General features: G+C 35.3%; 1 protein-coding gene across 2 annotated transcripts in view; it reads right to left on the reverse strand.

Annotated features, from left to right (window-relative positions):
- Positions 1 to 321: 321 nt before the first annotated feature.
- NNT (nicotinamide nucleotide transhydrogenase) overlaps positions 322 to 15062 on the reverse strand; it is a 113091-nt gene continuing 98350 nt past the window's right edge. For both annotated transcript variants that reach the window (XM_027863491.1, XM_027863492.1), the window contains 3 exons: positions 5622 to 5740; positions 4623 to 4738; positions 322 to 2752 (listed from right to left, as the gene is read on the reverse strand). In XM_027863491.1, coding sequence (XP_027719292.1) covers positions 2603 to 2752; positions 4623 to 4738; positions 5622 to 5740 — 385 coding nt within the window. In that variant the 3' untranslated portion in view covers positions 322 to 2602. The remainder of the gene's footprint in view (positions 2753 to 4622; positions 4739 to 5621; positions 5741 to 15062) is intronic.

Below are 15062 nucleotides of genomic sequence, written 5' to 3' on the forward strand. Positions count from 1 at the left end.
TAAATTTGCTATAGAAAAACATTCATGGGTTTGGACAAATTGAGATGAAGCTTAAAGCTTCCTATTGGATGATTTGTATAGGTGATTCAATATCTAAAATTGCCCACATACAAAAGTAAAGTATATGCTTTCATGGGGATTACATTCTTGAAGGCTCTATTTCCAGATTCATCACCAAGTCAATTAACTAATATGTCCTAACCTAATTTTCCTATCTATTGAACAGGGAGAAGAAATTGCTAAGGTTAGCAAAGGAGTTTCATATTGTAGCAGAGAGACTATAGAGATTCATGAAGAAAAAATAATCAAATCCACAAAACATTTTAGGCAAACATTTTATTAAACCATTTGGAGGCCCATTTGGCAAGGTGATTGATTTCAAAACAAATAGTACACTCCAGCAGAAAAGAAAAACACAAAGAATGCATGGATACTAGAAACTAAAGACTACATGAATGGCAGCATATATCCTAGGTTGCTTAGTGATGTATAGCAAGATATAAAGCAATGCCATTATTTTTCAATGTCAGAATATGAAGTGGGGGAGGGAGGAGAGAGAGGAATATATGCACCATTAGTGATCAAGAAGCAAAAATACATGGTGGTGAACAGTATGAGCACACGAGTGCTTTACTACTACAAAATTTAAGACAATATAAAGGGTAAAAAAGAATATCCACTAATGTCAATATTCTTACATGGAAACCAAATGATTTGGGAATTTAAAAAATATAATTGTAATTCATAATATAAGACCACCAGTTTGGGGACATTAACAAGAGAAGCAATATGCTCAAAAATAAATCTATCAGAAAAAATCACTTTGAGTTTAATTTTCATTTCACTTAACAGGACTTGTACAACAAAGGCTTGCCAAGTAGTAAAAGTGTGAGATCACTGGAAATTTCACTGAGATTTGTTAAACTACTACAAAACGACTACTAAAATAATAATAATAATAATTCAGGGTATAATCTAACTGCTTTCAGTTTAATCTGACTGTAGCAGCCATCTCCAAAGAATAAATGTGTCTGCCCTCCCATTTATACCTCCCTACCACACTGAAATAGTACCAGGAAGGAAATACTGTTCACGCTTTCAAATAAATCTTTCATGATAAAATATGGTCCTGAAGTTAAAAGTGAGTTGTGATCCATTAGCCTATTGCATTTGTTACTTAAAATACAAAGGAAAGGTTACCTTTCTACTCATAGAAAACATTGAGCTTAATGAGGCACATAGAAACATAAGCCGTTTACCTAATAAATAAATCCTTCAAAGTGAAACATGACAAAAAATAGATCTTTTTTGTTTCAGCGTGATTTTATGGACTATACCTATTGTTAACTGAAGAAGATAGCTGAATTCTGTAGAGGGAAATTAATCCCAAGTTTATACAAATGCTTTTAGTATTTGGGCACACTTTTGCCACAAAGTCAAGAATATATGAAGTTTTTGGCACAGCAGACCAGATCAATCAACAATCTATATTTCCGCTTCAAAAAGGTAAGTTCAGTTTCTTTTTACTAGTATTTGCATCAATACAGAGGTAGTGAAAAAAGTGCTCGTATTTTTCAAATGTCATCAATCACACAAGAACCCGACACAATGATTTTTCAAATCATTTTTATAAACAGTTAAGATGGATTAATCTCATTTAGTTCATAGTAGCATGTCTTCCCCAGATGTTAATGCTTTCTAACACAAGTAGAACTATCTGTATTTAGCCTTTGTCACCAGAAACAGTTGCTACATCATTATGCAAACATGATAAATTTATTTTATTAGTCAAATATTTGAATTCCACTCAAGTGCACTTAATAAAAATAAAACAGCCCTACACAACATAAATTGAGTACTGAACTAAACCTACCATATGAACTCAAAGAGTTCTTATAATATTATAAAGGGAGTTAGATTTTAAAAGCAAAACAGATTTCAAATTGGTACATTTCATCATGGCTCAACACATATAGCTTCCAGTGAAACATATGAAAGCTAATGTTTTCCAGAATTTCAAAGTGGTTAGCTGAGCCATTAGGAGTATATCATACAAAAATAACCCCAAAACTCAGGGCTTGAAACAACAGACTGAAAAAATGAAGTTTGATATTGTTCATTTGAAACAAGATCAAATATCAAGCGGACAACTCAAGAGCAGATAAAGCTTTAAATTATCCTCATTTGATTAGCAAAAAAATTTGGAATAATACAGGTGCATACAATGTTTACATCATGGCCTATTTTTAGTCTAATGCACTTAGAAGTTTCCTAAAACACCATATTTTTGGTTCTTGAAAAATTGTTGGCTACTAAAAGTGAAGGGAGGAAAAATTCTTCAACTGCATTTCATCTAAAATGATGATATGCTCTTTTTATAAAATGCTTCTGACTCATCATATCAAATATATGCACAGAAAGATACAGCATCTTTGATGCTCCTTTTAAAAACTATGACAATTCACTACATTTGAATGGTATTCTGTTCTTTTCATTTGTATTTTTCAGAGCTTTGTCTTTCTCAAAGACATGATTTATACCTTACAGATACTCTTCTGTTTATAAGGTTGAAGGAGCCATTTTAGACAACAGCTCCTGAGATCTACTTCGGACAGGATTCCCTAACTTTTGCCTGTAGGGCATCACAAGTCTTCTTGGCATCCCCTAAAAGCATTGAAGTGTTGGGTTTGTAGAATATTGGGTTGTCCACTGCGGCATAGCCAACTCCCAGAGACCTCTTCATAACAATTACCTGAAACACAAATGTATTATTATTTTAATAACATGGGCCACTCATTCCTTTAATATTAAGACATCAAAATATTTGCGGGCTAGAGAGTACATGAGCAACTATTAAAAATTTTCAGGTATATCTAATTGAGAGGGAAAGTAGGGTAGGTTTCCTAATTAAACCTTTTAGTCACTAGATCTTAAACTGTCAAAATCTTCCAATATAAAAAACCTCTAGGGGCAGATTCTACCTCTCAAAAAGAAAAAAAAAACAGCTATTCTAACACTGTATTTCAACAAAATAAAAGGAACAAGGAAGATGAACTCTAATTTTATATGCTATAGGTGTAACACAATAACCATGCATATATGACATGATGCAAGCCTAATGGGCCAATCTGGATAGCCTTGTCACTTTTTAGTAAAATAAGCAAGGTTTCTGTAGTTTTCAGGCATATAAATCCCAAGAAACTAGACACTGAAAAACATTTTCATATGTAGCATAACCAAGCAGAAAGTTATACTGCTCTGCCCCACCCCCAGGAGACATTCAATTATGAACTGATGATGCAATAAACTTTGAACAAAGACATGCAAGTGTTCACATCATCTATATCTATTTAATATATACAGTATCCTAGTTCCTAAACACAGCATATTTTTTTGAAAGAGACAGGGAATGGCTAGGGTCCAGACCTGTGATTTTACTAATACAGAGAATTCCTGGATAAGGAAACTTCCTCTATTGATGCAGGTCAGTACCTTCTCTCCAACTTAGAGTCTTAGAGTTGCCAGGAGATTGAAAGTTTAAGTAACTTGCCCAAGGTCACCAAGCTTTTTTGTGTCAGAAGCGACACACTTCTTGGCTCTGAGACCAACTTTCTACCACACTATGACCTCAGAGTGAAGCCAAATGCTATTCTAAATCAAAGGTATTTTTTTGTTTTCCTTTTTTTCTTTGTTTTGTTTTAACTTGGGCGTCTCACAAAAACATAAATTTAATTTTTTTTCTCCCATTGACGAAAATATGCCCATTACTATCAGGATCACACTGGGGAAGGGGGGCAGGAAGGAGAAACACCTAAGTGTTTTGATCTTTCTAGAAGCTGTCTTCATTGGCCTACTCAAAAATGATGTACTTGAGTAAAATTAAACTCATTGAAATATAGCTTATTTTTTTGGAATTAGGTCACCTTTCTGTAAGACAATGTATATCAGTGACAGTTAAACCTTTGTAAAATAGCAGATGAAAATACATTCTATCCTTCATATATGAAGATGACATTACTGATTTGTTGTCACAGAGTGAATCCAGTCGTTCTTAGCTATTTATACCAAGCATTGAATCTGGATTTCATTCAGTTATAGTCAAATGGTATAAATTATTCTTCTCGCTGAAGTGATGGATTTATACTGTTCTATCTACTTTCTCGTACTCAGTTGTAGTCACAGCCAGAGATATACACCTGAGTATATACCATAGAACAGAACGAAATACATAAAGAAATTAAAAGCTCAAACCCCAACCTCATAATAACACCATGCTCTAACCCCAGTGGTATCAAATTCAAATAGAAACAGGGGCCACTAAACTGTCATAAGTTTAGTGGTACATACTGGCTTAGTTTTAAAATGCAATTCTAGCAATGTTTTGCTGCATTTTTATGTATTTTGATACATATTCCTCAATTATTCCTTAATATGGTTCAGGCCACACTTGGCAGTACTGTGGGTCATATGCAGCCTACCGGAGACCGTGTTTAACACCTCTGCTCTAACCAACTATGCTAAGAGATGTAAGCACCTGCTACTTTGTAGCATGAGATAGGAGGCAATTTAATGCTTAAAATGTAGGTAAAAACTTACTTTAAAATAGGTATTTGAAACTTTACCTGTTTTGATTTCCAGACTTCTAAAACTGGCATCCCAGCAATAATAGAGTTGGGATCTTCTTGAGCTGCTGAATTAACAGTGTCATTCGCACCAATTACAAGGACTAAATCAGTATCTATATGATTAAAAAAAAAAAAGAAAATTAAGATGAAAAACCTAAGTGCATTGTGTTAACTCCTTCTTTGACAAGCTACAGTATCTATCTTTTAATAACATGCTTAACCTAAATAATGACAAAATTCTTTCTAACTCAACTTTCCAAAATATTTCAGTTGCATTATTTTTGATGGGGTTATCATCACATTTTGAATTTTAGGAGAGACAAATTAGGGTCAATGATAGAATAATTAATGATGTATTGTAATTGTATTCACAGCGTCACTTAAGTGAATGATTCTGACCGTTTTCTTCATTTTCAATGCCATTTTTGGCAAAAGTGAAACTCTGTGGACACTGAAATTTAAATAAATGAATAACCAGAGTAGCTAAATAAAATATCTTTAAGTACTAAAATATAAAAACAATTCTAGAGTGTCACTAAAGTATAGATGCATGCTGTCCTCCTCCTCCTCCTTCTTCCATATTCAGGATGCTTTATCTACTAAGTTCTCAGAAGAGCAAACTTGTTTAATTTCAGCAATGCTACACATAACATAAAAATAGTAACTCATTCAGAAATTAATCAGCAGCAGTCATAGACTAGCACTGAGACTAATAAAATCCTATTCTATTTATAAACTCATCCTACAAAGCATAGATTGGCATAAAAAGAAGACAAGGAAATTTCATAGATTGGCAGTGTTAGGTGGGTTTACTGACTAACCTTTTATTGTCTTCCTCCAAAAATATCAGCGTACAGAAATTAGTTGAATTTTATACAATCTTATCTTTTTCTGAGTAATAAACATTCCATCATTATTATTGTCTTGTTTTTGTCTCAATTTGGTATGCTTTCATCAAAACAAAGTTTTTAAAGATACTTCTCCACCACTTCTTACCTGGGAAATCATGATTGATCTCATCCATTTCTAATACAATATCATACGGGACCCCAGCTTCAGCTAAAAGTACATTCAGCTGACCAGGCATTCGGCCTGCAACTGGATGGATTCCAAACCTAGTCATGAAATAAATGAACAGCTGGCCTTACTCTATGGTCCAAAATTTGCAAAGGGACCCCAACATCACCTCCAAATCTGCACACATTGTTCTTGGCTTCTATATTTCTGCATGTTTACTATCTGATCTGTACAGACAGAAATACAATTAGTCCAGATATATGGGCAGTTCACAAACATTCAAGTTTGGACATTCAATATCTAAGTATATACAAACTATAACTTCCCTCAGAAAAATACACGTGTAGCTTTGAGAGCTGCCTTTGAAGCATAGGTTATAAGCACAATGAATCTTCGATAATAAAAATAAATAATAATGCTGCCATACACGACTAAAGCACTTTAAAAACTTTCCAAAGCCTTTTCACAGACTTTATTTGATTTAATACTAACAACCACTCAAGTCCAAAGTTTTTTTCTATTCTTTTAATACTAATGAAAGGCAGTAGTAGCACAGAAAATTCTTAATAGTGAATAGCACAAAAACTTTATTTGTCTGTGGCTTGTACAAATAGGTTTTTTGCAGTAGGTTTTTCTTCCTAGTTGTTTGACTTTGACTAATACTAAAATTAGTTTTCTTCCCTGGACAAAAATCAGCTGATGGTAGCATAAGATTGACTAGAAGCAAGCTCAAGGGCAAGAAAGTTCCCATGAAGAATCAACTTACAAATAAAGAAATGTTAACTTGACATTCAACTCTGAACCTGCAGACATAAAAGGGATGGAAGGACGTTGGGACAACATGGGTGAACTACAGGAGCCCAACCACTCTACCCTGAGATACCAAAGAGAGCCTGAAAGATCTGCTGCTGCAAACGTCAAAGATTCAGGAGAGCTTAATTTTAGGAAGTGGAAGTTAGCAGTAGAACCCAGGAGATCCAGATTGAGACCAACCAAGAATGACCATCATACCCAAAACTACACAGGGATGGAAACCTGGCAAAAAGCCACATTATAGGAACTAAAGCTAGAGAGATGAATAAACCAACAAAGACCCCAACCAGTATAAAAAATTATTGTAGCCCTTGAGATCCCCCAAAAGAAAGAGACAATAACTCCGTAAAAAGTCTAAGCAAAGATTCGAAGGGAAATAACGGATTTTCTATAAGGACTAACCACATGAACACCTAGAAGAAATGAAGCAAGAGAGAAAAAGGGGAAAAAAATCTGGAAGGAGAATTAATAGCCTGGAAGAAGAAATTGTAAATCTTACCCAAATAATAGACTCCTTGAACACCAGAACAGACCAAACAGAAATTAAAATCTAGAAACATGATACTGATCAAAACCAGCTCTATTAAGGGCTGGGACCCTTTCAGAAAAGGCATACTAAGTCTTACCCTCCTCAACAAATAAACCTAGTTGCATAAACATGGTCTGTATTGGTTCACGAGTAAAGTTACAATCCTTTAGCCTGGTTTCAGGATCTTCCACAATCTGGGGCCATCCTCCCTTTCCAGTCATATTTCAGATCACTCCCCTTTGCATACTGGATACTTACTTACTGTCTCCTAAACACAGGTTTACAGGATCATAGTTAGGGAGATAGAAGAAACCTCTGAGGCTATCTCGTTCAATCCCCTTATTTTTGAGATGAAAAAAACTAAAGCCCAAGGAGACAAAGTGTTTTTTTTTCCCCTAAGGTGCACAGGCAGCAACAAAGGCCAGATTTGAACTCACATCTTCTGACTCCACAGTCAGTTCTCTTTCCACTGTACCACCCTGCCCCCTAAAATTTTCTACTTCTGTCTCTGCCTTTGCCTGTACTTTCACCTGTGGCTAAAATGTTTTCCTTTTTTTTTTCTTCCTCATCTTCAATGGTGGAATTCCCTGTCCTTTAGAACACAACTCAAATGCTGCCTCTTCCAGTAAGCCTTCCACCACACATCCGGGTTAAATCCAGCGATCATTCAATTCACCAAACATTTATTAAATACCTACCATCTATCTGCAAAGCACTTTTCAAGACAGTATTTAGTATTAGTCATTGCATCTTGGACCTCACCTAAAACAGCACCTCTCTAATATACTTCTCCAGTATTATTCTGTATTAGAGTTTTATGGACCTGCTCTATCTCCTTCCTAAACTGTAAGAGCTATAAACAAACCCTGTCTTATCTAAAAGTATATCTCCACCAAGCAAACACAGGAGTCATTTAAAGAATGCTTAACTTAATTGATAAGCAGTATAAAACAGGTTTCTTGAATTCTCATCAACCTCCATGTCGTCCTCCCAGTGACAAAAAGCTCACAGCTTTCCACAACAGCCCTTATTTCACTGTTAGGCAACTAATGCTTGGAAAGTTTTTTCCTTAGATTAATCCAAAATTGAGTTCCTAGTACCTTCTACCCATCCATCTTCACTCTTTTCCATGGAGTTTTTAATGTTGCTTTTTGTTGATGTATATTTTAACGCTACAAAATTGTGCATTAATAATGAGCTCTGAAGTTTGCAAAGCTCTTTACACAGATTATCTTATTTGTTCCTCACAACAAACTTAGAAGGAAAGTGCTAGAGGTAATATCCTCTCTTCTGACACATGAGGAAACTAAGACTAAGAAAGGTAAAGTGACCCATCCATGGTCACATCAGCAATAACTAACATAGGTAGGATGTGAACTGGAGTCTCTCCTGACTCAAAACCCAGGACACTGACCACTAAATTACATATATCACAATGAAGGCTCAAAGCTTCCAGCAGACAATAACATTCAGGACACACAATTATCACACTTTCCCTGGGGCACACATATACCCTATGCCAGGCCTTCACAGTCCCCTACAAAATTTTGCAATCTATCCTCCCCATCCTTGATCTGGAGTGGACCATTTTCACACGGCAATCAAATTCAACAAGCATTTACTAAATGTCCATTGCTGGTATTTACATCTTAGGCATTGGGACATAAAGGCAAAATAAAAAACTGTCCCTGCCCTCAAGAACCTTATTTTCTACAGCGGCAGCAGTGATGGCAGCAGAAGGTGGTGCTGCTCACACAGCTATGACACACATCCTGTACCACAGAGCCAAAGCTCATTCTCCCCTGCCAAGTGAAGGGCAACTCATCGAAAGAGGGAGAAGGGTTTGGAAATCCCATTGTGTGGCCCTTCCCTTCACCTTCTTTGCTGTGGTAACAAAAGCATACTTCAAAATAGTTTCAGGTAAGAATTTTGGCAAGATGTACAAGAAAATGATATCCCCTACTTTACATAAATCTTTTTTAAAAACTGCATGATAAAGTTTAAAATATGGAAATAAAAAGTCCAGATGTCAGGAAGCTTAAGGAAGCAAAATCCTCTGGATCCTGATGAGACATCATAGAACAACGTGTGCTGGGAGGCACAGAGGGGAGCTACTACCAACACCTTGTTTCCTTTAAGGAACACCTCAAAAACAACCCAAAATTTCTACATATAATTCTAGAAAGTGTACATAATAATAATAGTTAATATTTACATAGCATCTTAAGGGTTGCAAAGTGTTTTACATGTATCATTTGATCACATGAAAGAATGAAGTAGTATTTATAGCCATATGAACGAAATATGAATTATTTAATGGAGTAATACCTGCCTCAGATTTTTTAAAAGATTCATAATTTTCTAATCTTTATTAACAAATTCCATCTACATAAAGATTTATATTTTGAAAAATGCTGATGTTTCGTTCTTTGTACCTTTGTGGTCATGCACTTCATTCTTCCCTTTTCTTGTCAGTCAATAAGTATTTATTACACAACTATTGTATGTCAGGCATGTGCTAAGTATTGGGGATACAAAGAAAAGCAAAAGACAGTCCTGCTCTCAAGGAGTTCATAGTCTAATGGGGGAGATAACATGCAAACAACCATGTACAAACATGCTACATACAAAAAAAATGGAGATAACAGAGGGAAGGGGCTAGCATTGAGGGAGAACAGGAGAGAGGTTTCTTGTAAAAGATAAGATTTTAACTAGGACTTGAAGGGCATTAGGGAAGCCAAGAGAAAGAAATAAGAAGGGAGAGTTTAAATTAAGTTGAAAAATCTTCAGCTATGAAGGCAGTGTCTGACAGTTATAGAAAGTATATTAAGGAAGCAATTATTAAACTCTTCACAATACTGAGAACTTATCCCTACCTGCAAATTGATATATATCTATTTTTCAACTAAGATGAATGATTAAAATTAATTCCATTTAAAAATATTTTGGAATAACTTCTGATATCAGATAAATGAAGACACTCTGGGGTGTGAATTGGGGCCTGGGGAAATCACTGCTTTATCATGTATATGCTATTACCATTTACTCTCTAATATGGTACAAAGTTCATGGCTTCAATGTAACGTATTGAAAATTTATAAATATCATGTTTAGTCTCTTGTATTTTCAGGTGCCTAACATCTACGTGAAAGTTCTAACATTACACTAGCATTACCACTCTGTTTTACCAACCTCTACTTTGTAATAAATATGAGGGCTAGAAATAAAAAAGTATTAACCATCTAATCTAGCACATTCATTAATATAAAGTTATAATTTGGGGGAGAGGAAAAGACAGGAAAAATTAGTACAGTAAAAATATTATCTCCCATTTATTTCTAAAGTGTTAGAGATACCCAAAGTAATTTTATAATTAAAAATAGGTAAACTTGTTTCCACATAATATACTGATTCACTGTGAAAGGCAAAATTTGGGGAAACTAAGAGAATATATGTGGAAGAAGAGAGAAGAGGATCACAAATTATGTAAAAAATAATTAAATATCCTAATGAAAACCAAGGGTTACGGAGGCTCAATCCTTCATTTTCATAGGCCATTCAATACTAGAAAAATTTACTCGGAAGCTGTTTGAAATTGCATTTTATATTCTGTCTTATACTTACAATTTTTATCACAGCACTAGCATATGAGGTACATACCTGTAACAGCTATTAATATAAGCATTACACACCTCATTTTTCTTTCCTTTCACTTTTTTTGTTATTTCCCATTTTTTTTCTTCATCTAATCCTTATAGCTAATCCATAACCACTGCTTAGCCATACTTAAAGCCATACTTTGACACTTTGGGCTACAGAGATCACTGGCCCCTCTCCTAAGACAATTCTAAGAACACAGCTACTAAGATGACAACAATGTAATCTATAATAATTACCATATAGTTCAAATATTCAAATCAAGTATAGATCAGAAATGACTATCTATCCAATGAGTCAAATAGGAGTAACTTATCAATACCTAAAGAAAAGGGGGAGCTAGGTGGTGCAGTGGATACTGCACTGGAGCTGGAGACAGGAGGACCTGAGTTCAAATACGGACTCAGACTTACTAGCTGTGTGACCTTGGGCAAGTCACTTAACCCCAACTGTCTGGCCAAAAAAAAATTTTAAATGCCCCTTGTTTAAATGTAAAACAGTTACACAGTCCTAAAACTAAATCTTTTAAAGTGTTTGTTTTGGGTTTTTTTGTGAGGCAACCTATGTTAAGTGACTTGCCCAGGGTCACACAGCTAGTAAGTTAACTGAGGCCACATATGAACTCAGGTCCTTCTGACTCCTTGGCCAGTGTTCTATCTACTATGCCACCGAGCTGCCCCCTAAAGCATTTTGAATACCATGGTGGGTTAGAGATAATCTTTATAGAAAAAGATACAATATGCCATCTAATGCTAACAAGAAAAGATGGATATTTTCAAATGAAAACTGCAACGAGAGACAAATCTGTTCACATAGTCTTTCATACATCCGCAGCACATCATTTTACAATCTTTTTTCTACTCCCTATTAAAATTCTATGATATAGTTCAGTGTAATTTTACAATGCCAATAAGAGACAAGGAAACTGAAACAAAGAGAGGTTAGTATTTTTTCCATTGTTCCAAAAACTTTCTTTTTGGCCACTGAAAGTAAAGTAAACAAAAAAAAACCTCACCATTAGATTACAAATCCTGGACTATCCTTCAGTTAGTGACCAGCCTGAAGTCAAGGACGGTCAACGGGAGAAGCAGAACCAGCAATGTGAAGAGCTATAAAAGATCATAAAGCCCTTATTTCCCCTACCCTGAGGGTCCTAACCTAGAAAACATTAACTACCTATCCAGTGCTTAAGAATATCCATACGGAATGGGAACCTGGGTTCAGCTCCAAGAGCAATCCTAGTGCTTCTTTCAGAAAAACTGTACTCATGAAATAACTTGTTTTAAAAGTTCAATAAAAGCAGCTTCCGTCACATAGGAAGTGTTACAGATCAATCATAGTATGATCTTGATTCTGGTTAAGACAGTGGCATGAAATGCCATATGGAATCCTAGCTATCCCACATGTACTTTAGGAAAACTCTTAAAAGAGCTTCAGATTAAAAAATGATCAAGAAATCCAAAGGAAAACAGTATACTTCCTCATCAAACCCAGAACTGCACAAAGACACAGAATCCTGCTGGATCACTTAGCCAAGGAAGCCATCATAAAAACAGGTGGCCAAGTCAAAAGTCTGCTAGCATTTTGACTAGAGACACTAGAGGATCATGTTAAACCTGCAATGCTCTCTTCCCAGCAGAGAGGGGAGTCTGTATTGCTTAGAAGGAGAAATACCCAAGGACGGCAGGGAGGGATCAGAAATTGACACATGGGTCAAGAGCCAGCAGAACTCTGATATGAAAGCTCCAGAAGGAATGGATGTCCATAATATTATGAAGAAGGGCACTCCAGAGGATTTAGCATTCTGAAATACCAGGGAGGTGAAACCAGTAACAGGAGCTCAAGGTCAGAAACAAACAAGCCCTGACTACCCCATCCAGGAGTGTGAGAAGGGTAAAGCCTAGCTCTGGCACAAAGGCTCAAACCAGGAACCAAAGCCAGGTATATGAGAAAACAGAAGACAACACCAAACACTACAAAGAAATATGAGTCAAGAGATGTCCAAGCAGTAAACTCAGAAGCTGAAAATAACTCTACAGCAACTACAAATGGAACCTTAAAGGAAAAAAATGGTTTGGCCATAAAGAATATGTAATTATCTGGAATAAGTAAAGCAAAAGACTAAAAAGTAAAATTATAATGAGAACTTTAGGATAAAAAAATTAAAAATAGGAAAAAAATGTCAGAATAAAAGGTAAAAAACAGTATTACCAAGTAATGAACTTTCCCCCAAATCAAAATGGACCACTCAAAACTCAACGACTCCATGAGACAAAAAGAAATATTAGAGCAAAATCAAAAGATCCAAAAAAAGAAAAAGAAAGAAAATGTAAGCTATCTCCTATAAAAAGCAACTGAACTGGAAAAAAAGTCAACGTGACACAATTTAAGCATCATCTTAATTCCTAAAAACCATGACCGAACAAAAACTTGGATAACCATATCTCAAGAAATCATAAATTAAAACTATTCACATCTATTAAAACCGGAGTACAACATGAAAAGAGAAAACATCCACCAGACATCTCCTGAAAGAAACCCCAAAATGAATGCTCCTATGAATGTTGTAGTCAAAATCCACAGCTTCCAGAACAAAGAAAAATTACTTCAAGAAAACAGAAATATAAAGTTCAAGTACCTGGAAAACAGAGGACTGTGGAAGACTTTGAAGCAAATACTATAAAGAAGATAAAATTTTGCAATTCAATATTACTAAATAACAAAATAAAAGGCAAAAGAGAAAGGCTTATAACCAAGAAAAATTTACTCTTCAAGATTTCTTATAATCCTGCTAGGAGGGATGGCAACTTTAATGGAACAGAGATCTTTAAAGCATTCCTAATAAGACCAGAGCAAAGTAAGAACTTTGAAAAGGAAACAAAAGTGTCAAGAGAAAGTATGAAGTGCAAATATATTTGAACAATTAGAATGGCAGAAATTATAATGAAGTTCTTCCAGACTAATTGGGGGAGGAGGGTGGTGATGAAGAAACATGTCTCTTCAGGAAATCTAATGTCTTCAAGGGTCATAGAGGGAGTTAAATAAGACAAAGAAAAGGCTCTGGTTTGATTAACTTAAAAGAAGAAAGAAAAAGGAGATAAAAAGGAAAGTACTATGGATGAAATGAAAGAGGTAGAACTCACTATTTCTCATAACTGGAGTATGCAGGAAGAGATTATAAACCTATATGTTCTAAAATATTTCTTTTTTTCCTGTATATATTTATTTCCTAGTTGCATGTGAAAACAATTTTTTTTAACTTTTGTTTTTAAAACTTTGAATTCCAGATTTTCTCCCTTCCTCCCTCCCCACCCACCCTCATTGAGAAGGCAAGCAACTCGATACAGGTTATACATGTGTAGTCATGCAAAACACTTCCATAGTAGTCATGTTGCGAAAAACTAACTCTATTTCCCTTAATCCTATCCCGCCCCCCCTATTTATTCTATTCTCTCTTTTGACCTGTACCTCCTTAGAAGTATTTGCTTCTGATTACCTCCTCCCCCAATCTGCCCTCCCCTCTATCATCCTCCTGCTCTCTTATCCCCTTCCCCCCATTTTCCTGTAGGGTAAGATAGATTTCCATACCCAATTGAGTGTGTATGTTATTCTCTCCTTAAGCCAAATCTGATGAGAATAAGATTCATTCATTCCCTCTCACCTTCCACCATTTCCACCATTACATAGACATACAAATAATCTTTTTCCCTCCAATTACCTAATACTGACAAAGGACTCATGAGTTACAAATATCATCTTTCCATGCAGAATGTAAACAATTCAACCTTAATAAGGCTGTTATGATTTCTCTTTCCTGCTTATCTCTTCATGTTTCTCTTGAGTCTTGTATCTGGAAGTCAAATTTTCTATTCAGCTCTGGTCTTTTCAACAAGAATGCTTGAAAGTCCTCAATTTCACCAAATGTCCATTTTTTCCCCTGAAGGATTATGCTCAGTTTTGCTGGGTAGGTGATTTTTGGCTGTAATTCTAAAATATTTCTAACAGCTCTCGTTGTGGTGGCAAAAAATTGGAAATGAAGGGGATGCCCACCAATTGGGGAATGACTAAACAAGTTGTTGTATATGATTATGATGGAATACTACTGTGCTATAAGAAATGACAAGCAGGTTGATTTTACAAAAAAACATGGAAAGACTTGCATGAAATAATAAATAGTGAAATGAGCAGAACCAAGAAAATATTATATACAGTAATAGCAATATTGTTTGAAGAATAACTGAGAATGACTAAGCTATTGAGTATTATAAATATTCAAATCAACTAGAAAGGCCCTATGAAAATAGATGCTTCTACTTCCAGAGAAAGAAGTGATTAATAGATAGATAGATATTCCAATATGTATATTTTTTTACATGTGCGTATGTGTGGGTGTGTGTGTATGAAAAATGGTGACCTTGTCT

The sequence above is a fragment of the Vombatus ursinus genome, unplaced genomic scaffold, assembly GCF_900497805.2.
Source record: "Vombatus ursinus unplaced genomic scaffold, bare-nosed wombat genome assembly UNPS02014772.1, whole genome shotgun sequence".
NCBI lineage: Eukaryota > Metazoa > Chordata > Mammalia > Diprotodontia > Vombatidae > Vombatus > Vombatus ursinus.